This window comes from Salminus brasiliensis, chromosome 21 (genome assembly GCF_030463535.1).
Source record: "Salminus brasiliensis chromosome 21, fSalBra1.hap2, whole genome shotgun sequence".
NCBI classification, from domain to species: domain Eukaryota; kingdom Metazoa; phylum Chordata; class Actinopteri; order Characiformes; family Bryconidae; genus Salminus; species Salminus brasiliensis.
This window is the reverse complement of record NC_132898.1, coordinates 31,826,088-31,850,750: the sequence shown is the minus strand read 5'-3', so window position 1 is coordinate 31,850,750 and position 24,663 is coordinate 31,826,088. Positions and strand designations below refer to the sequence as shown.

The window sequence follows — 24,663 nt, the reverse complement described above, 5'->3', positions numbered from 1 at the left end:
TTTTATGTTGAAAAATAAAATGTTGAAAATAAAAAAAACTATATTAAAATATATATTTTTTGTTCATCTTTAATTAGCAGGAAAGTTCATGAATCAGTTATTTTTTCAAATATGCCATTAATATTTACTGTCTACAATGTTTTTTTTTTGTTGTTGTTTTTTTGTCTTCAACTAAATTTAAAAGCTAAAAGTTAGATAAGAGTTATTTGGTTATTCATAACAAATAATGCAAAAAATGATTGTTTTAATAAGTGTCAGGTTATCAGACTATATATAAACATTTTATCTTGTGAAAAACTGGACCCTTTCTTTATATAAATATTTTCTAATATATTTAGTTTTCACTTTTGTTTTATATTCTCTTTAATTATATATATTAGTATTAGTATATTATTAGTATACTATTATTATAATATTAGTATATTATATATATATTATATAACCAGCATGGTTCTGTAATCCCTATTTTCAGCTCTTTATTACCTTACCTAATTTATCCCCTACCCTATTTATTGTTTAGTGTCATTTTCCTTTAGTTTAAGACTGTAAATAATCTGTGTTCTGTGTTTTTTTGTTACTTGTCATACGTGTTGCTCTCACCAAGACAAATTCCTTGTATGTGTAACATACTTGGTGAAATAAAGAGATTCTGATTCTGATTCTAAATGTTCCTACACTAAAAATCTACCAACATATTTTCGCTGTCTTACTTATTAGTAGCCTGGACTAATCCCTAATGGTGCGACCTTCATCACCATTCATTTGTGTTCGTTTTATCATCAACCTTCCAGCCTTAAGACAGCTGGAATTCTGCTCTCAAAAAAAACAAAAAACATAAAACTTCAACCAGATTACAGAACAAACCCAGGGTTCACGCTCACTGTCCCAGCCAGAAGCCCCATCTGCTCCATCTGCCTTGTAAAGAGTGACAGTGGGTCTCTCTACAGTCTCTCAGAGCTCAGAGCTAATTAGAGTCAGGCAGAGGCAGCAGGATTAGAAAGCTTGTTGCTTATGCTATGTACATGAACCCTGGAGGCGAGAAACCTGAGGACCTTTCAGTCAACTCGACAAACACATCCATTTTACTGGGTCATACATTTCCCAAGAAAAGCTAGGGGCGATACTGGCGCTTCCACACAGTATCGTATCGGCTATAGAGAGCACTGAAATACATATATATGAAATATATATATAAATCACTAGTTATGCACCAATATCAATACTGTATCGGTATCTGTGCCGATACTGGCACTTACACACAGTATCGTATCGGCTATAGAGAGCACCGATACCATAAAGCTTACTGACTCTACTTTTTTTTTTTTAATATAGAACATTTTGGTTTGCATACTTCATATAACCAAACATTTAAGCAACCAATTAAAAATGCCCGTCATAAATATTTATCACCATTAAACAGACTTTTAATGAACTTTTAGCACTTTTTTCTGTCCATCTGGTGTTTAATTTGATTCTAAAACCAAAAGTTTAAAACCAAGAGTTTAAGCAGCTTGTTTTAAGGCCACACTGACGTTTAGTATCTTTTTACATGGAGACGTGTTCTTGTAATAAAATGTGAATTTTAAACACTAATTAAAAAGCTGTTTGGTCGAGCTTAGCAAGATTATGCTTCTCTACTCGCTTACTACTTACACTGTGGAGATTTTTAATGTTTCATAGCTCTGAAACGTTTCAGATGTGCCGTTACTCAACCAGTACATCTCATTTCTTTTTAAGAAATATCAATATATTTCTAATAATAAGAAATATCAATATCATTGAGTATTGAAGAGTTGGTATCGGTATCGGTACTCGGTATCGGCCGATACTTGAAAATCTGGTATCTGTATCATTTACCTTTACATTTACAGCATTTAGCTGATGCTCTTATCCAGAGCGACCAGAACAAGGTTACTGGTATTACAGAGGTGGGCCAGTGTAGTGTTAGGAGTCTTGTCCAATGACTCTTATTGGTGTAGCACAGCATAGTCACCCAGACCGGGAATCGAACCCCAGCCTCGAACCCACAGACCGGTGGTGGTGTTATCAGTTGTGCCACACCAACCACAGAAGGAAAAAGTGGTATCGGTGCATCCCCTAATAAAAATGAAGCATATGAACAAAGATGCAGTGTTCTGGCGGGTGGTTGTAAAGACTTGGCAAACTATGGGACTTAGTCAGGCCTCGGGCCTCCTAACTTTATTATAATTTCCCCACAATAACAGGAATGAGCTAGCACCTAGCACTCCTAGAAACCACAAGCTACAAAAAAAGAGGTCTTTGGAACAATGCCACTTTTGTTCGCCTAAAGTTTTCATTTATTGTTCTCTACCAATTAAAGGTTTCCTTACAACCAGCTTTTTAGGAATCTCAGACTCCAAGGAAGGGCTAGCATCTCTACAATGCTCTGCTTCAGAAACCGCCTCGCACTGTCTCTACTTACAGTGTGAAAAAATGGCTACCACTCAAATCACAGGGTGTTTAGGGTACTGGAAACTCTCCAGTGTTGCAGAGTCCTCCAGTGGGTGAAGATCTTAGACAATCTAAGCCAAAGCTCTGGAAATAGACCTGGAGCTCCCTCAAAGCGGATTGCTCCAAGAGTCCGTGTTGCTTCCGGACTCCAGGGACCCCAGACTGGACTGGGTTTATATAGTAAGGGCATACAGTAGGGCAGCGCGATATGGACAAAAGCGCATTACGATTGTACCGCTACATATGGACAAAAGTATTGGGACACACCTTTTAATCACTGAATTCAGGTGTTTCATTCAGTCCCTTTGCCACAGGTGTGTAAAATCAAGCCCCTAGTCCTGCAGTCTGCCTTTCTTACACACATCAGTGAAAGAACGGGAGGTTCTGAAGAGCTCACTGAACTCCAGTGTGGTTCTGTATGTAATAGGAGCTCAGCACCGCTGCACCAACAACAACAAGTCAGCTGGAGAAATTTAGACCTTACCTCCTAGATCCTTAGACCTTCCCTCCATCATCTGTGAGTGGTGTTATTATTATTGAACAGTGGAAGAGTTTAGAGGAACAGCTCACAGAGAGCAGCTCAGACCACGTAAAGTTACAGAGTGGGGTCAGGGCCGAGTGCATGCCACAGTATAACTCTACAAACTCTACAGATTAGAGTTACAGGTTACATCAGAGAGATGCTGCCCAGCTTTAATACACTCTGTGTCCAAATATTTGTGGACACCCCTTAATGAATGATTGCAATCAGCTTGTTTAGCTCCTGTAGAGAAGTACTGCCAATAGAATAGGACTTCAGGAGCTCATAAACCTAAATGAACCTATTGGCACCATGCTGCCTAATGCCAGGTGTGGGCTAGAGGGGTATAAAGCCCCCCAGCACTGAGCTGTGAAGGAAGAACTGTGTTCTCTGGAGTGACCGTGCTGGTGGAGCTCCATCCAATACTTTTGGGATGAGTTGTGGAGTTGAGGGGGGTGGGATGAAATGAGGTGGTGATCGTCCAACATGCTGACCTCACTCTTGATGCTCTTCTTACTCAATGCAATCAATCAAATCCTCACAGCAATGCATCCTAGTAAAATCCAGTAGAAAGCCTTCTTCCTCTCTGGACAGTAGAGACAGTTACTCCAACAAAAGCAGGATCAGCTCTTTTTAATAGGCTTAATTTCAGAAGAAACACTGAGTTAAGCATGTGTCCCAATACTTTTGTCCTCATACCGCACTAATCTAAGTGTATCTGTTTTTCGGCCTCTCTCTCTCTCTCTCGCTCACTCTCACTCTCACTTTCACTCTTTCTCTCTTTGTCTTCACGCCTATGACGAGCGTTCCCTTATTTACTCTCTGGAGGCCTCTGTGAGAGCGCAGGCAGGCTCTTTTTTTTAGGAGCTTAGGGGAGGCAGGTATGAGGCTGGTATTAGAGGCAGTGGAGCCTTGTGGCTTTACAGGGACACTTTGAAATTCTTCCAGCCCCCTCCAACCCCCACCGTTCCCCTTTTTTTGTGGCAGGGTTGCTCTGTCTCCTAACAACCCCTCACTAATACCTGCTCAGAAGTCAGTCGATGGAGCGAAAGAGAAAAGAGAACATTGGTTTAGATGTGTTGTCTCTGCAGGAGGAGAAGAAGGAGGAGAGGGGGGGAAAAAAGACGAAGAAACTGACAAGAGACTTAGGGATGTTTTACACCCCCTCCGTCCCAACGGAACAGCTGAAACACTGAGCCTGGCAAGAGCGAGGCGCTTAAATCAAAAAAAACTTTCTCAGACTTCTCAAACACACACACACACACACACACACACACACACACACACACACAAAACTTTCCCCTTTAACTCTGCAAGCTCTTCCTCACTACAGCGCAGCACATTACCTGACATTTCACTTTTTTAACGGGACGCAATCGATCACGCTTTAAAAGCCTCCTTTTTTCGCTTTCACTCCCATAAAAAAAAAAATCCACATCTGCAGACTCGAACCGTGCACAGTTTCCTAGACGAATGCAAAAGAAAAAAGAAAAGAAAGAAACACAAGCTGGTCGATCGCTGCCGAACGAACGAAGAGGCGGACCTTGAAGACCAACACGCCGGCCACTTGAGCTGGAAGTTAATTACCTTGACTGATTAAAACCATCGCTGAGGGCGATACACGTGCTCATGCGAAGGGAAAGACGGGGGAGAAATGAGGCGAAGGGTGAAGGAAGAAAACAAAAGACGAAGTGAAAGGCGTGAAAACACGGCCTCCACACGCAGCTGTTAGCTGATCGTCTTAATCAGGGCTGGCAGGGCTCTCTGCGGTTGTGCAGGCAGCTGGACTGTGCTGGACAGAGGGCATGGAGAGCAGAGAGCATGAGGGACATGGGTGAAATGGCTAATGGCTGGACCTTGGTGCAATGTGCTGCAATGGGTCAAAAAAAGTGGGTTAGTCTAAAGGCCGTTACACAAAGAGTAGGCCTGATTGGGAAACTATTGCTATTTATTTATTTACATACATTCACACAGAGCTGGGCAATATGACGATATTTGATGGTATCATGATACATTTTGTTATCGTGGTAAACAATATTCTGTTTGAGTGTATTGTGAATATCACCAGTGCTTAAAGAGACTGCACGTTTTATTACAGAGAGTGTCATCAGTCTGTTTTAATTGGAGTAAAGCATATTTTGAGAAAATCACGGTACTCAGTATGGGAGAGTATTTTGTAGTTTTGTAATTTTGGCAGTTTTGTAAAATTTTACGCTGTTGGTGCATTTTATCTTTATGACAGAAAATGTTAATAAATATTGTGTATCGGAAAAAATGTCTTTAAATATCGTGATATAGAAAATGTCCATATCGCCCAGCTCTACACACATACAGTGAGTCCAAGAAGTATTTGATCCCTTGCTGATTTTCTTTGTTTGCCCACTAATAAAGACACTATCCTTCTGCACTTTTAATGGTAGATATATTCTAACATGGAGAGACAGAATATCAAGACAAAAATCCAGAATATAATTTTAAAGAATATATTTTAATTAATTTGTATTTCAATGAGGAAAATAAGTATTTGATCCCTCTTGCCAAACACACTCAATACTTAGTGGCAAAGCCTTTGTTTGCAAGCACAGCGGTGAGACGTTTGTTGTAGTTAACCACAAGTTTAGCACACACACCAGGGGGAATTTTGGCCCACTCTTCTTTGCAGATCCTCTCTAAATCATGAAGGTTGGTGGGCTGTCGCTTGGCAACTCTGACCTTCAGCTCCCTCCATAGATTTTCGATCGGATTGAGGTCTGGCGACTGGCTGGGCCACTCCATGACCTTAATGTGATTTTTCTTGAGCCAATCCTTTGTTGCCTTTGCTGTATGTTTAGGGTCGTTATCATGTTGGAAGACCCAACCACGGCCCATTTTCAGATCCCTGGCAGAGGGGAGGAGGTTGTCCCTCAGGATTGTGCGGTACATGGCTCCATCCATCTTCCCAGTGATGCGGTGAAGTAGCCCTGTACCCTTGGCAGAGAAACACCCCCAAAACATTATGCTTCCACCTCCATGCTTGACGGTGGGCACAGTGTTCTTGGGGTCATAGGCAGCATTTTTCTTCCTCCACACATGGCGGGTGGAGTTGAGGCCAAAAAGTTCAATTTTGGTCTCGTCTGACCACAAAACCTTCTCCCAATAACTTGGTTCATCTTTCAAATGATCATTGGCATACTTGAGGCGCGCCTCCACATGTGCTCTCTTCAGCAGGGGTACCTTTCGGGCACTGCAGGATGTGAATCCATTGTTGCGCAAAGTGTTGCCAATTGTTTCCTTGCAAACTGTGGTCCCAGCTGCCTTCAGGTCATTTGCTAACTCCTGCCGAGTGGTTGCAGGACGATTTCTGACTGTTCTCAGCATCATTGCCACCCCACGAGGCGAAATCTTCTTTGGAGCACCGGGCCGAGGTCTGTTGATTGTCATGTTATACTCTTTAAACTTTCTGATAATTGCACCAATAGTTGTTACTTTCACATCCAACACCTTACTAATCTTTTTGTAGCCCATTCCAGCTTTGTGAAGGTCAACAATTCTGACTCTGAGGTCCTGTGACAGCTCTTTGGTTTTACCCATGTTGGAGACTTGAAATCTGTGTGATCTGTCTGATTCTGTGGACAGGTGTTTTTCACACAAGTGATTAGTGAGAACAGGTGGCTTCAGGTCAGGTAACAAGTTGATTGGGAGTGTCTAACTGGTCTGTAAAAGCCAGAACTGCTAATGAATACTAAGGGATCAAATACTTATTTCACTCCATGAAATACAAATCAATTAATATATATTCCTTAGATTTATTTTCTGGATTTTCTTTTTAATATTCTGTCTCTCCATGTAAGAATACATCTACCATTAAAAGTATAGAATGATCATGTCTTTATTAGTGGGCCAACGAAGAAAATCAGCAAGGGATCAAATACTTCTTGGACTCACTGTACATACATACATATACACACACATGTATATATGTATATATGTGTATTCATGTATATATACACACATATATATACACACACATACATACATACATACATACACACACACACACACACACACACACATACATACATATATATACACACACAAAAAAAAAACTGTACTTGGACAAAACGCATCCAAACAAAATTGCTGTGGCCAAAACACTCCCATCAGAAATCATTGAAACATTTCTGCCAAAAGTTTGTGGACACAGCTCCTGTAACAGATATATTGGATGCGCTTTTGGACCAATGATCTTTGGGGTTAAGTCTTTGGTACCCAATCACCGCTGAACTGCAGAAACTGCACTCTTCAGTTTTGCACTGGAATTCACTTCAATTCAATTTTATTGTATTATCATACTAACACGGGCTTCTCCAGTACGACCAACCACTGTTCGGCCAAGTCTCCAGGGCAGGAACAGGGACATGGGACGATGGACAGTAGTGCAAGAAGTATGGACGTAGTGGAAGCTAATGTAATTGGGTGAAAACAGGTGAGCAGGTCTGTAGGTTTGAAGGACCTACCAGCTTGATGGGTTTGAGGCTAGGATACTAACCTGCTGGTTATAAGCTAACAGTAGCTGCATTAGCTTCGTAGCACTCTGATCAAAGCCTATACAAAACCAATTACACTGCATTTCTATCAAACACATCCCCTTTATACTCTGCAATGGAGGTAATTCCACACATCCACGCTACACGTCAATCCTTCAGGACTTTACAAGGCTGTAAATTACGCGAGGTAAAGCGTATGATCTGTAGCTCATGTTCGTGTGTGTCAACATTTGTGAATTACGATAACAGGCCCGAGGTTGAGAAGCAGAAGTATGCGTCGGCCTGCGGAGGATTAAAGAGTGTGTGTAAAACACACTCTGAAAGTGGGCCTGTGTGTGTGTGTGTGTGTGTGTGTTTGTTTGTATGTGTGTGCACATGGGACTGGGATGGAATGCTGCAGATGAATAGATATAGTGAAAACAGCACTCAGAGGCAGCTGTAGAGGAAATGCGTCACTGAAGCCCACAGACTCTCGCCCTCTCTCTCTCTCTCTCTCTCTCTCTCGCCCGCTCTCTCTCTCTCTTTATACCATTTCTCTATTCATTCATTCAGAAATCAGATGCTCTGCACGCTCCGTCTTCAGCAGTTCCTGGTGGCAATTCAAGCCTAGCTTTTTATAAGCACATGCAAACAGACTACACGGACAAAAGTATTGGGACACCTGCTCTTATCCTGCTTTCGTTGGAATAACTGTCTCTACTGTCCAGGGAAGAAGGCTTTCTACTAGATTTTGGAGGAGCATTGCTGTGAGGATTTGATTGCATTCTGCAACAAGAGTATTAATGAGATCAGGATGTCGGAAGATGTCAGACGTGGGCTATAGAGGGGTATAAAGCCCCCCAGCATTGAGGAGCTGTGGAACAGTGGAAGAACTGTGTTCTCTGGAATGATGGTGGTAGAGCTCCATCCAGTACTTTTGAGAGCTTTTGGGAATTGGAGGTGAGGTGAGGTGGTAATCTTCAAACATCCTGACCTCACTGACGCTCGTCACTGAATGCAATCAAACTCCAAACTCTAGTAGAAAGCCTTCTTCCATGGACAGTAGAGACATTTTCTCCAACAAAGGCAAGATAGATCTTTTTCAACAGCAGAAGAAACACTGAACGAGCAGGTGTCCCAATACCTTTGTCCACATTAAGGTTGATCTGCTTGCTATTTACCAGTTTTTGACCTGCACTGACCTGCATATGAGCCAGCATATAGAAAATATCAGACTCCAAATAGCGTGAAACTAGATGAAGCCCTAAGATATTAGAGTGCCCCTTGAGCACTCCTTGACTTCCCCCAAATTCCATAGACTACAAGCCTGCCCAACCCAGACATCCCAGTCGTGAATCATGGCTGTAATCAGGGTAGACCTTGCGTAATATAACCCTGCTGGACGTCTCAAATGGATTAAAAGCAAAAGCAATGCAGCATGACTTATTTCAAGGCCCAGTTCGTCTCCACACACCCTTCAGTTCACACTTCTTTTTTTTTTTCGGGGAGAGAGTCTGTTGCCAGATTTGATAAGATTTCTCAGCGATAAGCCCTCAGGGGTGTAATTAAGGGGCAAAAAAGAAAATAATTAACTCTGCTTCTGCAACTGATCTGGCGGAGAGATGCACCGATAACCGCGGCGACGTCTTCACTAAGCCCAGCTCTAAGACAATGGGCTTTCTAATCGGGGCTTGTAAACCAGCCAGGAGTGAAAGATACTCGATGAGAGGCTTCAAAGCTGTGCGTTGGAATTTGTCCAAATACGCAGATTATTTAGTCAAAAGAATAGAGGCGAGGAGGGGGAAAACAGCGTAAGCTCATTACACGAGAAAATGTGCGGTATTTAACAGGCTTTAGAGGGATTTAATTGAGCTACATCTCGCGTTTGAAACTTTCTGAAGAGAGGCGGATTCGAGAGGCTTTGTGAAGTCAAGCCGGAGGGAGGCCGATATATCAGTGTTTGTAAACGCACGCGACGCACTACGGCTCGCGCTTTAGGAGAAACACACGTGCTTGTGAAGTCACGCACCTAGTCTGGCACGGATGAATCAACAGGAAGCTGAAAAAAGCTGGTAAAAGCTGGTCTGTGGCCAGATACCGCCTCACAGATAGACTCCAACCATATTTCCCACATTTCTTCATATCCACCCAAAAGTACATTAAATATTAAATACTGATTTATCCAGCCTTACTATTCCTATGAGAGCGTACCTCGTTCTAAAGGCCTCAAGTCAGGTTCAAGTCAGGTTCACATTTCAGGCTCAGGTTTCTAGGCAGCTCCAGCGATTAAGCAATTTACCTCCGGCTCAATCTCTGGTTGGTGGAGGCTGGGTTTGGACAGAATTTAGTTGGGCCACTCATGGGTTTGGACAAAAAGTGTCTTAACACAGTCAGGATTAGATGCATACAGTTGGGTTTGAGAGAAAAATGGAGGTTGTAGTCATGTTTGGACATTTTTGGTGGGTTCTATTTTTAGATTTGGGTGGAAATCTGAGGGTTAATAGTCATGCTTGGACAGTTTGTTGGGTTAAGGATGACCTTGGACAGAACGTTTGTGTGGAATTATGTTGGATACCAGTTATGTATTGTCATGTGGGTTACAGTCAAGTTTGGACAGTTTTGGTAGGTTGGCTTTGGACAGTTCTTTGTTGGATTATATTCAGGTTTGGGAGGAATTATGTTAGGTACCTGTCAAGTTTAGATCATTTTGGTGGGATACAGTCAGGTTTGGACAGTATTAGTGGGTTAGTCATGTTTGGACAGTGTGTTGGGTTAAAGGCAGCTTTGGACAGAACTGTTATGTTGGGTTATATTCAGGTTTGGGTGGAATTATGTTGGATAACAGTCAGGTTTAGACAGTTTTGGTGGGTGCCAGTCAGGTTTGGCCATTTTCTTTGGGTTAGTCAGGTTTGGATAGTATTGGTGGGTTACAGTCAGGTTTGGACAGTTTATATTCAGATTTGGGTGGAAATTTGCTGGTTAATAGTCATGTTTGGATATTTTTGGTGGGATACAGTCAGGTTTGGACATTTTCTTTGGGTTAGAGTCAGGTTTGGACAGTATAGGTGGGTTTCAGTCCTGTTCAGGCAGTTTTGGTGGGTGCCAGTCAGGTTTATACAGTTTTGGTGGGTGCCAGTCAGGTTTGGATAGTATTGGTGGGTTACAGTCAGGTTTGGGCAGTTTATATTCAGATTTGGGTGGAAATTTGCTGGTTAACAGTCATGTTTGGATATTTTTGGTGGGATACAGTCAGGTTTGGACATTTTCTTTGGGTTAGAGTCAGGTTTGGACAGTATAGGTGGGTTTCAGTCCTGTTCGGGCAGTTTTGGTGGGTGCCAGTCAGGTTTATACAGTTTTGGTGGGTGCCAGTCAGGTTTGGATAGTATTGGTGGGTTACAGTCAGGTTTGGGCAGTTTATATTCAGATTTGGGTGGAAATTTGCTGGTTAATAGTCATGTTTGGATATTTTTGATGGGATACAATCAGGTTTGGACATTATTATTGGGTTAGTCAGGTTTGGATAGTATTGGTGGGTTTCAGTCAGGTTTGGGCAGTGTTTGGGCACTTTCATTTGGTTATATTCAGGTTTGGGTGGAATTATCTTGGGTACCAGTCCATACCTGGACTGTTTTGGTGGGATACAGTCAGGTTTGGAGAGTTTTGGGTGGTTATATTCAGGACTGGGTGGAATTTAGTTGGGTTACAGTCAGAATTGGACACCATTTAGTTGGAAAACAGTGGCGTTTAAAGTAAAACTCTAAAACTTAGTACTATGGGTTGGGTCAGACTCCAGTAGAAAGTTCTTAGGTTCGATCAAAACTACAGACCAGATTAAAGCTCTAACTTGCAGATCTAAGAGCAGATCTCTACCCTTCACTCAGAGCAAAGACAGTGAGAAAAGTTTTTTTTTTTTTTTTTTTTTTGCCATTCTTTACTTTCTTGCCATTCCCAGATCCGTTTGGACTCAAAGATGGCAGGATGTCTCCCAAGAGGACAACGGCTGAAAGCCATAATCACAGCTTCAAAGAAAGACCTCACAGAATCTCAAATGATGAAATGCTGTTCTCCTTTCCCACACGAAGACGACGGCAAGAGGCATCTACATGAGACATGCTAGAAGAAGCCAAAACAGACATAGATGTAAGTGTCAAGAACGTCAAGCATTTCATGCAAGTGTTCGATAGTTTCTGTAGGCAACTTTGAAGTGGTTCATCGGGTTAAGCGGCCGCTCTGCCAAAAATGTTCCCAGTCAGGGCTTTTATTGGCTTAAAACATCATCAACGCCGAGTCCGTGAGAATGATCGGGACATTCTGAAGACAAACCAGAAGATCCATCAGGCTTCAGTAGTTACAGGACGTCCTTTTATGCATATGCAATGTTCTCGCCACAACTTTATCACTGCGAGCATAAAGCTCAGCTCAACTTTAATCCAAGGCCAAGAAAATCATATGGAGTGGATTTGCTGCCACACAGGGTCCTGAGTGACTATTGGACGCTTCTTAAGTGGAGCAGTACTGGTGAAGAAGATAAATAGTGACCCTGTGGTTAAAACGGTTTTAGTCCCATGATGTATTGGGGCCAAGAAAACTGCTCGCAGGCTGACTAATAACAAAAGAGCAAGTGTGTAAAACGGAGTGTGTTATAGCGCGAAAGAAATACAGCAGCAATGAATGTAAAGGGAACGAGACCATCTACACCCTCGCGTCACAGGAAAACCCTTTAATACATTTCACAAAATTACTTTATAGGAGACATCATTTTTTTTTAAATATATTTTGGACAGATTTTTATGCCTCCATTCATAATAACAGACCAACTGTACTGACCCATTCAAGATCAAATGGTCATAGAAGGAAACAGGCAGCTACAGGAGCTTTTACAGGACATCCCCTTCTAACCCCTTAGCCGGTCCCCCTTTGCAGCTCTGACAGCAGAATTGGAGCTCTGCAGCTAGGCTTGGAGAATCAGCAGAGCGCTGGCTAGACCCAGCTAACATGTCTGTATAGGGCCTCTATGAGTGGGCCAACTGAGAACCAGTCATTTTCTGCCCTCAGGTTCCACGTTGGCCCCAGGTGATGGGACCAGGACAGGTCAAGCTTAGGCCCCATCTGGGTTGTACACTACATGGGACCCATGTGAGTTTATAGTGGGCTGTAACGGGAATAGGGACCATTTGGGAAGCCAAACTGGGTCCCAGTAATGAAGAATGCACAAACCTTCTATGTCCTCCTACTGCCATATATCAGATCAGTGATGTCTATCAGATCAGTTAGAGCTTGGAGATGGAGGATTCTGCAAAGTTTGCAATAGGGTTGCTGTGGTTTAATGGTTTTACGTATACTGTGGTACAACAACAACTGATGGATATTATACTGTGTACATTTGTTTAGTACTGGTATTAGGAAAACATGCAAACCCTAACAATTTATTTTAAAAAAATAATAATCAAATGACTAACAGAGAAAATAATTATCAGATTATTTCATAATGAAAATTATGATTCATAGAAATAATAGTTAAAATGAGCTTCACCTCACATGCAGCTTTATTTATTCATTTTTAAAATTGAGACAATTTACATTTACTTTCATTAATAAATAGTTTTAACTGCAATAAAGGGTTTTCTTAACTGTTTTCATTCATTTAATGATCAATAATAATAATAATAGCAATAATATAATATAATATAATATAATATAATATAATAATAATAATAATAATAATAATAATAATTAAGGAAAATCTCACACCTTTTCAGCCCCAGTCCGCTGTCGTTTTTGCTAGTGTTAATTAATGTTTTTATTCAGGATAAACATACGAGAACCCAGGTGCTTGTGTCTGACTGAGCCCAGCTGTCCGAAGTTTGCGTCTGCAGTTTTGCACTGGACAGAAATAAGTGCTGTACAGCTAAATAGAAACATGTGCAGCCATCTTTACACATATCAGTAATCTGCATCATGCAGTGCCAGAAACCACACAAGCATTTAAACCACATCAGCTATTTCAGATTACTTAACATCTTAATGTGGTCTGCGGCAAGTGTGTGATGATTCAGGCCTCCAGTTAGTACAGCGCTAACTCCTGGGGTATGTGCCTCTCATGCTCCTAAAGATGAGAAGCCTCTCAGGGGGCGGGTTCAAGCATCTGATTGATTGCTTGATTGATGCAAAACTCTGCAAAACATCTTATACATCTTACATCAATATATTACTGCGTATATACCTATATATTGATGAGGTGTATGTTAATGAGGTATATATTAATGAATGGAGAACGCCAATACAACAGCAACTAGCTTTTTTTCCGTCATGTTGGATGAACGACTACAGAGAAGGTATCCTCGATGTTGATTGGTTGACTGTGGATACACTTGACACTTGACTTACATGCTAAAAAAGGAGGATACCAACAGAACATCTGCAGAAGCTTCCTCATTTTCACACCTGAGAGAAAGCATAGGACTGAAGGAACTAAGAGTACACGATATGGACAAAAGTATTTGGACACTTGCTTATTCACTGCTTCTTCTGAAGTCAATGCTATTAAAAAAAAGAGTGTATGCTGGTTTCACTGGAGTAACGGTCTCTACTGTCCAGGGGAGAAGGCGCATTGCTGTGAGGATTTGATTGCATTTGATTGATTCACCCCACCTTGCCCCCAACATATCCTAAAAGGTACTTGATAGGAGCACCTCCATCAATCCAGAGAACACTGCTCCACAGCTCAATGCTAGGGGGCTTCATACCCCTCTACTAGCCCACGCCTGGCATTAGGCGGCATGGTGCCAATAGGTTCATGATGTTTATTATCTGCTCCAGAGTCCTATTCTATTGGCAGTATTTCTCTACAGGGACTAGACAAGCTGTATGTGTGTATGCATTTGAACATCTGTATCAGCAGTGGTTGCAACTTAAAGTAGCTGAATGCATTTGTTAGAGGGGGTGTCCACAAATATTTGGACACATTGGCTACTTCTTTGAATGCATGGAGTGCATCCAAAAAACGATACGAACTATCGTAGCTCTGAGCGCGTTAGCGTCCGCATTCACTATTGATATCTGAATATGTGAGTCAGACAGACGGCAGCACGCAATGCCATGGCCCCAGCACTCAACAGCAGAATCAATGGAGTCAGTGTTTGGGCTGGGACAGGCGCCATATCCACAATCAGGCACTTCTTAATGCACACGAGAACCTCGGGCCTAGGCCAAAATACATGTGCAGGTCCAGCTGGTCTACAGGTCTCAGGTCTGGAGGGTGTTCTACAAACCACGACTTCCCAGTTGACTAGATCACATGGGAGGCTGTATAGATGGTGATATGGCAAAGCACCCTAGAACCGTGGGAAAATGAGACCCCATTCACACTGTTCTAGAGTGCCCCCCCCCCCCCATTTACAACATTCTAAAAAACATTCCAGAGGCTCTCCTGCAGAAAAGTTCTTCTCCACTGACACTGTTCTAGACTCTTCCATTCACTCTCATCTATTCTCCTCTAATCACACGGTTCTAGACTAGCCCCCTCCATTCACACTGTTCTAGACTGCTCTTCTACAGTCCCACTATTCTAGACTGCTCTACTACAGTCCCACTATTCTTTCAAGGTTCTCCTACATTGAAACTGCTCTAGAGCTTACTTCCTCCACTCAAACCCCTCTGGAATCCTCTCCTCCACCCACACCGCTCTGGAATCCTCTCTCCTCAACCCACACTGCTTTAGATCCCTCTCCTCCACCCACACCACTCTGGAACCCTCTCCTTCACCCACACTGCTTTAGATCCCTCTCCTCCACCCACACCGCTCTGGAACCCTCTCTCCTCCACTCACACCGCTCTGGAACCCTCTCTCCTCCAGCCACATCGCTCTGGAACCCTCTCTCCTCCAATCACACTGCTCTGGAACCCTCTCCTTCACCCACACCGCTCTGGAACCCTCTCTCCTCCACCCACACCACTCTGGAACTCTCTCTCTTCCACTCACACCACTCTGGAACCCTCTCTCCTCCACCCACACCGCTCTGACACCCCTTTCCTCCACCCCTTTCCTCCACCCACACCACTCTGGAACCCTCTCTCCTCCACCCACACCACTCTGGAACTCTCTCTCTTCCACTCACACCACTCTGGAACCTTCTCTCCTCCACCCACACCGCTCTGGAACCCTCTCTCCTCCACCCACACCACTCTGGAACTCTCTCTCTTCCACTCACACCACTCTGGAACCTTCTCTCCTCCACCCACACCACTCTGGAACCCTCTCTCCTCCACCCACACCGCTCTGACACCCCTTTCCTCCACCCACACCACTCTGGAAACTCTCGCTCTTCCACTCACACCACTCTGGAACCCTCTCTCCTCCACCCACACCGCTCGGACACCCCTTTCCTCCACCCACACCGCTCTGGAGCACGCTCTCCTCCACTCACACTGTTCTAGCATGTTCTCCTTCCTCTGTTTTTCTAAACATTCTGAAGACAACTGGCAGCCCTCTGCTCTGAGAAATCCCCTTAAATCTGAGTCACGGAGCGCAGGACAATAAAAGCAGGTCTAGAAACAGCGCTCCTCCTCCGAGATGAGAGAGGTCAGGAGCGATGAAAGCCGGCCTTTTGTACATTCGTGAGAGCGGTTCTTGTGTTTGCCCTCCGGAGAAAGCCAAGCTAGTCCGAGCAACTGGAGTACGATTTAGAGCAGCAAACTGTTCTACCACAAACTGCTGACAGTGAGAGAGTCCTGCATGCACCGCAGAACACAGGAACTAAAAGCTCACAGGCACGCAGAGGTGGCAGCTCCCTGGGCACGAACGCTAAGACACAAGTCGAGACAAAGCTCCAGCTGAAGAACAATGCATAGCTAAATGTAATTAGTGGTTGCAGGGCGGACCAAGACACAGCTTGGTGGTCTAATTTTGACTGCGGCTGAGTTGCTGTTGCACGCTGGTTGCCGCAGCTGTGCAGGAACTGACAAGCTCACCCGTGGCTCCGTGCTCTTAGTGCAAACGCAGGCCTGGGCCAAGACGTGCCCTGCAGGAGTGAAAACTAGGCCTCTGCCCATATTAAAGTGCTAAGCTGGCACCATGCACACACACTAGGGGTGAAATTCCATACAACACAGTACAAATGTCACCAGAGAAGCCATTTGTGGAAAACTGTCGAACATTAAAGCAACATTATGTAGCAACTGTATCTTCAAATATCAGCTTGAGGATCATGCTGACGCTCCTCCACTGACTGGAACAGGGAGAAGGACATCTCTGTCATTCCCACTCCAGGCCGGAACGCTGCTGCTACTGCACTATGGAGCTTTGGTGGTGGAGCTGCAGGAGGAGAACCTCTCTCCAGAACTGCTGTGTAATGCAGCGTAACACATAGAGTCATATTAGTGTAAAATCCTGTAGTGTTACTCTACCGCCTCAGCCCACATGCTTCTTTACCTGCAGATGCTGCTTCTGGATCTTTCAGCTGGTCAACAGCTGGTCCCCCACAAGGGGGAGCGCAAAACACAATTTGTATTTACAGCAGTGAAGTAAAACTGAAATACACTCTCCAACAGTAGGGGGAGCCCATAAGCAGAAAAGATCAAAATATTGCATACTGCTGCTTTAACTGAGCTCAATATTCCAAAAAAAATCATTATAATCAGTTATAGTCGTTCCAACGTTTTAAAGCTGATGCCGAATTCATTCCGTGGACACGTTTAGATTCCCAGCACACGGATGCAAAAGTGGAAGCACACACATGTGGAGGCAAGCACACGTAACACACGTGTGTGTGGAGCCACACACTCATGCGCTCCAGTGTTGTGTAATGTGGCATGACGAATCAGGCACTCTGACCCACTGCCAGGAAGACAAGCTGAAAGATCAAGGGGTCATTCCCAAGTGGCCTATTCTCTTCCATGGAATTCCGAGCCCCTTAAAAGCTCCTACTCACTCCTCCGAAATACCTGCGACAAAGCCCTTTCTGTTGCTTGAGCACCACCCGCAACTAAGGCAGACCAACACCACCCTATATCCAGTTCCAGGCAAGCAAGACACCAACCTATCCCCTGCCCCCTTATGATGCATCGCTTTAGGATGCAGGAAGAAAGGAAGGGTGGCATTCATGAGGCAACATGACTCCTTCATGACATGACTACTGACATACACCTACAGACCGTCGGGGTCAGGCATCTCAAATTTAGCTGTTTTTCACTTTGACATAAATGTATCTGAATCTAACAGTTGTTCCTGACATTGCATCAGAATTTCATGAGAAGGTATGTTTCACATACAAGGTTTTTGCTTAACCACAATGATATGCATTTACAAAGTGCATTTACATTTGCGGCTGGGAATTCAGGAGAGCATAAATGACCTCGCTCTCTCTCTATGCATGGAACTGACCCTTCCTCTCCCCATCAAGGTCATTATAAGCATAGTCAGATAATATTTTCATATATAAGTCATATAACAGTGACCATGTGTCCTCTTTTTCCTCTTTCTTGGATATTAGGGGCTCCATTTTTTGGGGGAGCTCTATTTTTTTTACATGTTTATACACATGTCTTTAAGCTCCGCCTTTCCAAGGGGAACAAATATTCTGAAAGATCCAAATCAATAAGGGTTTCTAAAAGAGATGGTAGCATCTCAGAAACCACCAACTTTGTGGGTGTCACTAGAGCCACAGAGGATGGACTTCTCGCACATAGAGTGCCTCCCAACAGTAAAACTGTGGTGCACCCCGGGTCACTGAGGCCAGAGGGGATCGATGATCGATTGATGTGCTACTATGTAGCCGCTAACCTCTATCATGAACACCTTCCATCACCCAGCACAGTCCACGCCATGATGTCTTGCTAGCGTCGTCCAGAAACTGGGAGCTTATTCCCACTATTAGGTAGGTGGTCATAATATTTTGAGTCATACGTCATAAAAAAAGCCTTAATGTTATATTTTAGCCACCCTTACATCTCCACACTAACTCAAATCAAGCAAATCAAAATATTCATCTGCTTCCAATTAAAATTATTTCAATCCACATTATAATCCATTCATTCTGCTTCTGGAATCAACAGGAAACAGCACTGGAGGGGTAAGTAAGGCCATGATGGGTATTAGTGTGACTGAGATCACATGCCGTACGAAGCCTGTGTGTCTCCTCATCAGTTGCTGGATTAAATCCCCCATCCCTCATCCGAGATCAGCCCTCATGAGTGTGTGAACGCGTTCTCAGAACCCAGTGCGCTACCATAAACACAGGCCTGACCACAGCAAAGCAGCAGATGAGGAGCAGGCCATCCGACCGACTGCATGCATGCATCTGCAACCAGATCGGATCAAAGCAGCCGGGGTTGTTTAGAATAGCGAGATTTGAGCCAAATTTAGAGTCTTGGGGATTTTGCTCAAATCAGAAATGTGATTACGGTACAGCGCTCTCGCACAAAGGCCTGAGCCTACATGCTGAATTGTGCTCGCACGGAATCGTAAAAAGTGACGCTCGCACTCGCGCCTGCGACAGCGCAGCGGAAAAACACAACCAGATGTCAGTGAAGTTGGCCCATCAACACTAGCAGTAGTAGAAACTTTGGCGAAAGCTGAAAAATGTTCAGCGTTTATCAGCAACGCTTACTGGCGCCATTAGCGGAGTCTACCGCATGTTCTGGTGCTTGCTATGTCCAGGAATAAGTGTGCCTTAAAAAGAACTAGGCCTTGATGTTCCCCAAAGCAGTATAAAGAACCTACATGTTTTAACCTTATAAAAATGGATGGTGCTTTTAGTTGATATGTATAGCTTCTCAGCTGCTGAAGATGAACTTCTCATTTTTACGAAAACGACCCCAGACAGAGTTCATCTGTGACGTTATTTCAGTGAGGAATCAAACAGAGCTTCATCTGAACTGATAAGAGCGGCGATGTTACCAGTTAGCAGCTAAAACAGAAGCTAAAGCTGGTTCTAATGCTAACTCTCCATTCCACCTTAAATAGTGCTGCAGCTACAGTGAGTGCATCTCAACAGCAGAGCGGAACTGCTGCATTATTTAAGGTGGAACGGAAAGTTCGGGGAAGAGGAAAACTTTAGCTTAGTGTTAGCTCAGAGCCGCAGGTGAGGAGTGAGTTAGTTCATCTGTCAGAAGAGGAGGATCTGAACTCGTCACTCTTCCACAAAATGTTGCTTAATTTTATGACGTTTTTCTCCAGTTTTGGAACGACTAAGATATTTTACTCCATTTTCTCCATTCGGGAAGATCTAACGTTCCTCCATCCTGACTTTACTCCTGAATTTCGCCTGGTTAGAACCCAAACTATGGTGGAAATGCTCTGATCTACCAGCAGGAGAACCAGGCTCCTTTCTCTGGTTCTAAACCAGCTCTGAACGGCGCATTCAGAACCGAGGAGGAGGCTAATGCTAATGCTAATGCTAATGCACACACATGCTAAGTGATCAGACTGCAGAGCTGTAAAGGAGGTGGGAGCTGAATGGTCAGGCAGGTCAGTCAGACTGGACTGTAAGATATGAAACACTACACTGTTAAAAGTATAAGACCTTGAGAAACTTTTGGAGGTTCTTCATAGTTTGAAACTTTGGAGGAACATCTTAAGGTGCTTTGAGGAACCTTCAAGTAGAGCTGGGCAATGTGATGATATTTTATTGTATCGTGATAAATGTTGTTATGGTGATAACAATAAGCTTTTCTAAGTATATGGAGGAGTCTGTTAGTGCTTAATAAACACTGATCAGCTGCAGGATTCATTACTAACAGTGTGATTAGACTGGGTTCATTAGATGAAGAGCAGCAGATGTTGAGTAAATCACTGTATTCAGTACAGGAGAGGATCTGAATAGTAGTTTATAAGAATCTGTTGATACTGATGGTTTTAGTCTGTGACTACATGTATTGTGATAAATTATATATAATATCATAAAAAATATTATATCGTAAAAAAGTCTTTAAATATCGCAATATGGTATTTTTACCATATCACCCAGCCCTACCTCCAAGGATCCTTTTCTTAAGGTTTCTCAAAGCACTTTAAGATGTTCCTCCACAATTTCAAACTGAAGAACCTTCAAATGTTCCTTAAGGAGCTTCTACTTCAAAAGTGTATAGTTGTTTGGCACACATTAACCAAGTTGCGGGGCAGTATCGGGTAAAAATTGGGACATCCCTACTCAAAATAGTCGGGATAGCAGACGGGAACACTGTGTTGATGAGCGAGAGAGGTCAACAGAAAGGTCAGACTGGCAGGAGCTGGCAGAAAGGCTACAGTAACGCAGATAACCACTCTGTACAGCTGTGGAGAGCAGAGAAGCTTCTCAGAAGATACCACATCATGTCCAACCTTAGGAGGATGGTCTACACCAGCAGAAGACTACGTCAGGTTCTGGGTCGCACTCCTAATGAAGTGCTGAGTGAGTGCATATCTGAACAGTGTCGTAAACAGGAGCTGTGTCCTGACTTCTCGCTGTGTCCAGCTTTTCCCACTAGCTGTGAACTACGCAGTGCTGAGTAACACGGATTGGTGATTCAGGCTGTATTGTGGAAGTGTTACACCTCGTGCCCCACCCTGAGAATTGTTATGATACCATTGTTTCACATTGAGGGGGAAAATTCCAATGTGTTTCTCCAAACATATTTTATGCATGTTTCAGTGGAGAGGTGTTGGTTTCTGAACACCACGGTTAAAACAAAGACTGTGTATTTGGATTAGAGCTGGGCGATATGGAAAAAATTGATATCACAATATTTAAAGACATTTTTTACAATATTCAATATTTATCGCAATATTTTGTCATCTAGACAAAATACACCAACAGTGTAATGTTTAAAAACTGCTATCCAAATACACTCCCATACTGAGTACCGTGATTTTTACTCAAAATTTGCTTCACTACGTTGAATTAAATATTCACAATTTACTTATAAAAGCATATCGTGTACCATGATAACAAAATGTATCACAATACAATAAAATATTGTCATATTGCCCAGCTCTAATTTGGATTAAACTAGACTTCCGATCCCCAAGCCATTAAAATACGCCTGGATCGGATCGGGACATCCCAAATGTTTCCAACACCAAATCCCATAAAATGTGCATGGACCAGCATCCCACTCAAAACTGGAAGACGCTCTAGACTCTGTATTCTTACAGGCATTTTGGGAGGAGGAGCATGCCTAAACCCCTCCTCCTCTCAATCTAACCCAATAAATTCCATTTCTATCTTCATCATGTGTTCAAGTTAACGTTGTTTCCCAACCCACCACCACCCCGTCACGTCCCTTTAACTCACAGCAATATTGCTCATTCCTACCTCCACTTATCAGAGAAGGGTCTGATGTTCTACCACAAACCAGAAGCCACCTAACCCCCAGCCCAAAGTTCCCAGAATTCTCCCCCTTCTATATATGTATGGCTTATTCTGATTGGCTAAGTCAAGTTAGGCCTTGGTAAAGGCTCTCACAAGTCAGATTTCCAACTATCCAACACACCCTAATTACCAGGTGTCCCTGTTTACATGTAGGCGGAGACCTGTGACGTGCACCATCACTGATTAAGCCACGCCATTGGCCGCTAAGTCCTGCAGTCTGTTAAAGCAGGGCCTAGTGAGTAGAGCCATATCTGAACCATCACACAGCATAAAACTGAAGTAACCTATGGCAGAGTTCAGTGACGGTGTAGCTGAGATATGTACCTGAGCTGGGGGCAGCGGGGGGCTCCTCAGGCGAAGTCTCTGGGGCAGGACAGGAACCATCTGGAGGTTCGGGCGAGCTGGCACTGGGGCCGTGCTCCTCCTCCTCCCACATCTGCTCTGGAGCTGCGAGCCAGGTGACCAGAAACTACCCTACAGAAACACACACAGAGACAGACAGTCAAGAACATGGTTCAGCAGCCACCAGGAGGATGCAAGCCCCCCCTTATCATGCCCACCACCAAGTTTTCAGGATGGTGTTTAGATGGCATTCCAACCCATAGGTCCCAGGTTGGTCCCAAATGCTTAAAGTAATAGGCTGGGGAGGAGATGAGTGGGCGACTCTGGCATAAATAAACAAACGAGAATAGAAATGTAATACTATGATATTAAAATTAATAATTATTCATAAAAAAGATGTATAATAATGCCCTTAACGGCTACATTTAGAGTTATAAAGAAAAACTAATGCAGAATGTGTTTGGATTGGTTTAAAGGTAAAGAAATTTAAAGTATATTCATACTTTGCATGAACATCTAAAAATATCTATTTTAATTATTTTTTTAATTGTCCAAGTCCTATGTGACCAGAAAACTACATTAAATATGATAACTGATTTACACAGTGAAAATACAGGCATTTATTTACCATCTAAAACCAGTATTGAATCCAAACAAACTACACAGCATTTTTATTATTGAAAAACTGTGGAAAATCTGTTGTTTTTTTATTTTAAATCTGAAAATAAGTGTAGTATGATCTTAGAGTATGTACTCCTCCACTTACTTAATTTTTTTAGGAATAGAAAATAACTTTTAGGACATGTAAATCATAATAAACAGCTATAAAAACAGAATTTTCATAATCGTTTCAGGTCATTTTGTTAGGTATCCTTCTAAAAGCTGTAAACCTGCATTTCAACATCTGGTTGCCCTCGCCACCACCACTGTGACCAATTCTGACTCAGTAGGTTTCTCTGGAACGGAGCGTTTTTGTGCTAAACCACTCGGATTAACTTAACTCTGTTTACGTCTTAAAAACTTGCACATGAATTGAACAGGAATTTTGAAAAACAGGTGAACGTCTCCTTAAAGGTGACGTGATAGCAGATCAATAAATTCTAATGCACACTAATAACGGAGTCTTCTGTTTAAAAGAAGGTGGATAACTTAAAAAATGGATGTTTATTTTTGACAACATTCCGATATGGACATATTTAAAATGTTATTGCACTAAAATATCTGCATTTTAACTGCATTTGTAAACATATATTTCTTTAATGCTGATCCATGAGCTAGCAGTCATAATGTTAACATAGAACATGTAGAACATGTGCATGTACTGGCTTTGGAACAGATGGCTAATATATGCCAATACTGTGTATCGGAATTGGCACCAAAATTCCAATAGTGGTGCAGCCCTTAAATAAATAAATAAATAAATAAGCAAAATAAATAAACAAGCCAATAACTAAGCTAGCATTAATCATCATCATCATACTGTATGTCATAATTAGCTTAGAATAGCACAGCTGCGCACATAATATTGTATATCGGAATTGTCTCAGAATTCCCATAGTGGTGCAGCCCTCAAACAACAAACAAACAAAAACAAACCAAGTATTTAATATTGTATATTAAATTGTATATTATTGTAAACTGTCTCAGAACTACCATTAGTTGTGCAGCCCTTTAAGTGATTAATTAACTAATTAATTGATTAAGTAAGAAAGCAAATATTATACTGTATATCATAATTGTCTAGACTTCTCATAGTGGGGCAGCCCTTAAATAAATAAATAAATAAATATGTATATTAGAATTGCATCAGAATTCCCATAGTTCTGCAGCCTTTACCAAACAAAAATAAACAAACAAACAAACCATTAAATATCGAAACTGGCTCAGAACACCATAGCTGTGCAGGCCTTTACTTAATTGATTAATGAATTAATTGATTAATTGATAAAGCAAGCAAGCCGGCAAATATCATACTGTAGATCATAACTGTCTCAGACTTCCCATTTTGGTGCAGCCTTCAAATAAACAAACAAATAAATAAAAATGTATATTAGAATTGCATCATAATTCCCATAGTTGTGCTGCCTTTAATAAACAAAAACAAACAAACAAACAAACAAACAAACAAGCCATTAAAAAGCAAGCAGTTTATATCGTACATCGAAACCGCCTAAGAAATCTCAGAGTTGTGCAGCCCTTAAACAAACAAACAAACAAACAAACAAGCATTTAATGTTGTATATCAAAACTTGCTCAGAACTCCTATACTTGTGCAGGCCTTTAACTAACTGATTAATTAATAATTGATAACTGATAAAGCAAGCCAGGAAGTATCATACTGTATATCATAATTGCCTCCAATAAATAAGCCCTCAAATAAATAAATAAACAAATAAATAAACGTATATTAGAACTGCATCATAATTCCCACAGTTCAAATAAACAAGGCATTAAATAAGCAAGCATTTTATATCAA

At 42.4% G+C, this 24,663-nt stretch overlaps 1 protein-coding gene across 1 annotated transcript in view; it reads right to left on the bottom strand.

Moving 5' to 3' along the window:
• The window catches only part of mdfi (MyoD family inhibitor), a 52,712-nt gene extending 30,394 nt beyond the window's left edge, over window positions 1-22,318 (bottom strand). Inside the window, exon 1 of the mRNA XM_072666130.1 lies at window positions 22,170-22,318. Within this exon, the coding sequence (XP_072522231.1) occupies window positions 22,170-22,281 (112 nt within the window). The 5' untranslated portion in view covers window positions 22,282-22,318. The remainder of the gene's footprint in view (window positions 1-22,169) is intronic.
• Window positions 22,319-24,663: the final 2,345 nt, after the last annotated feature.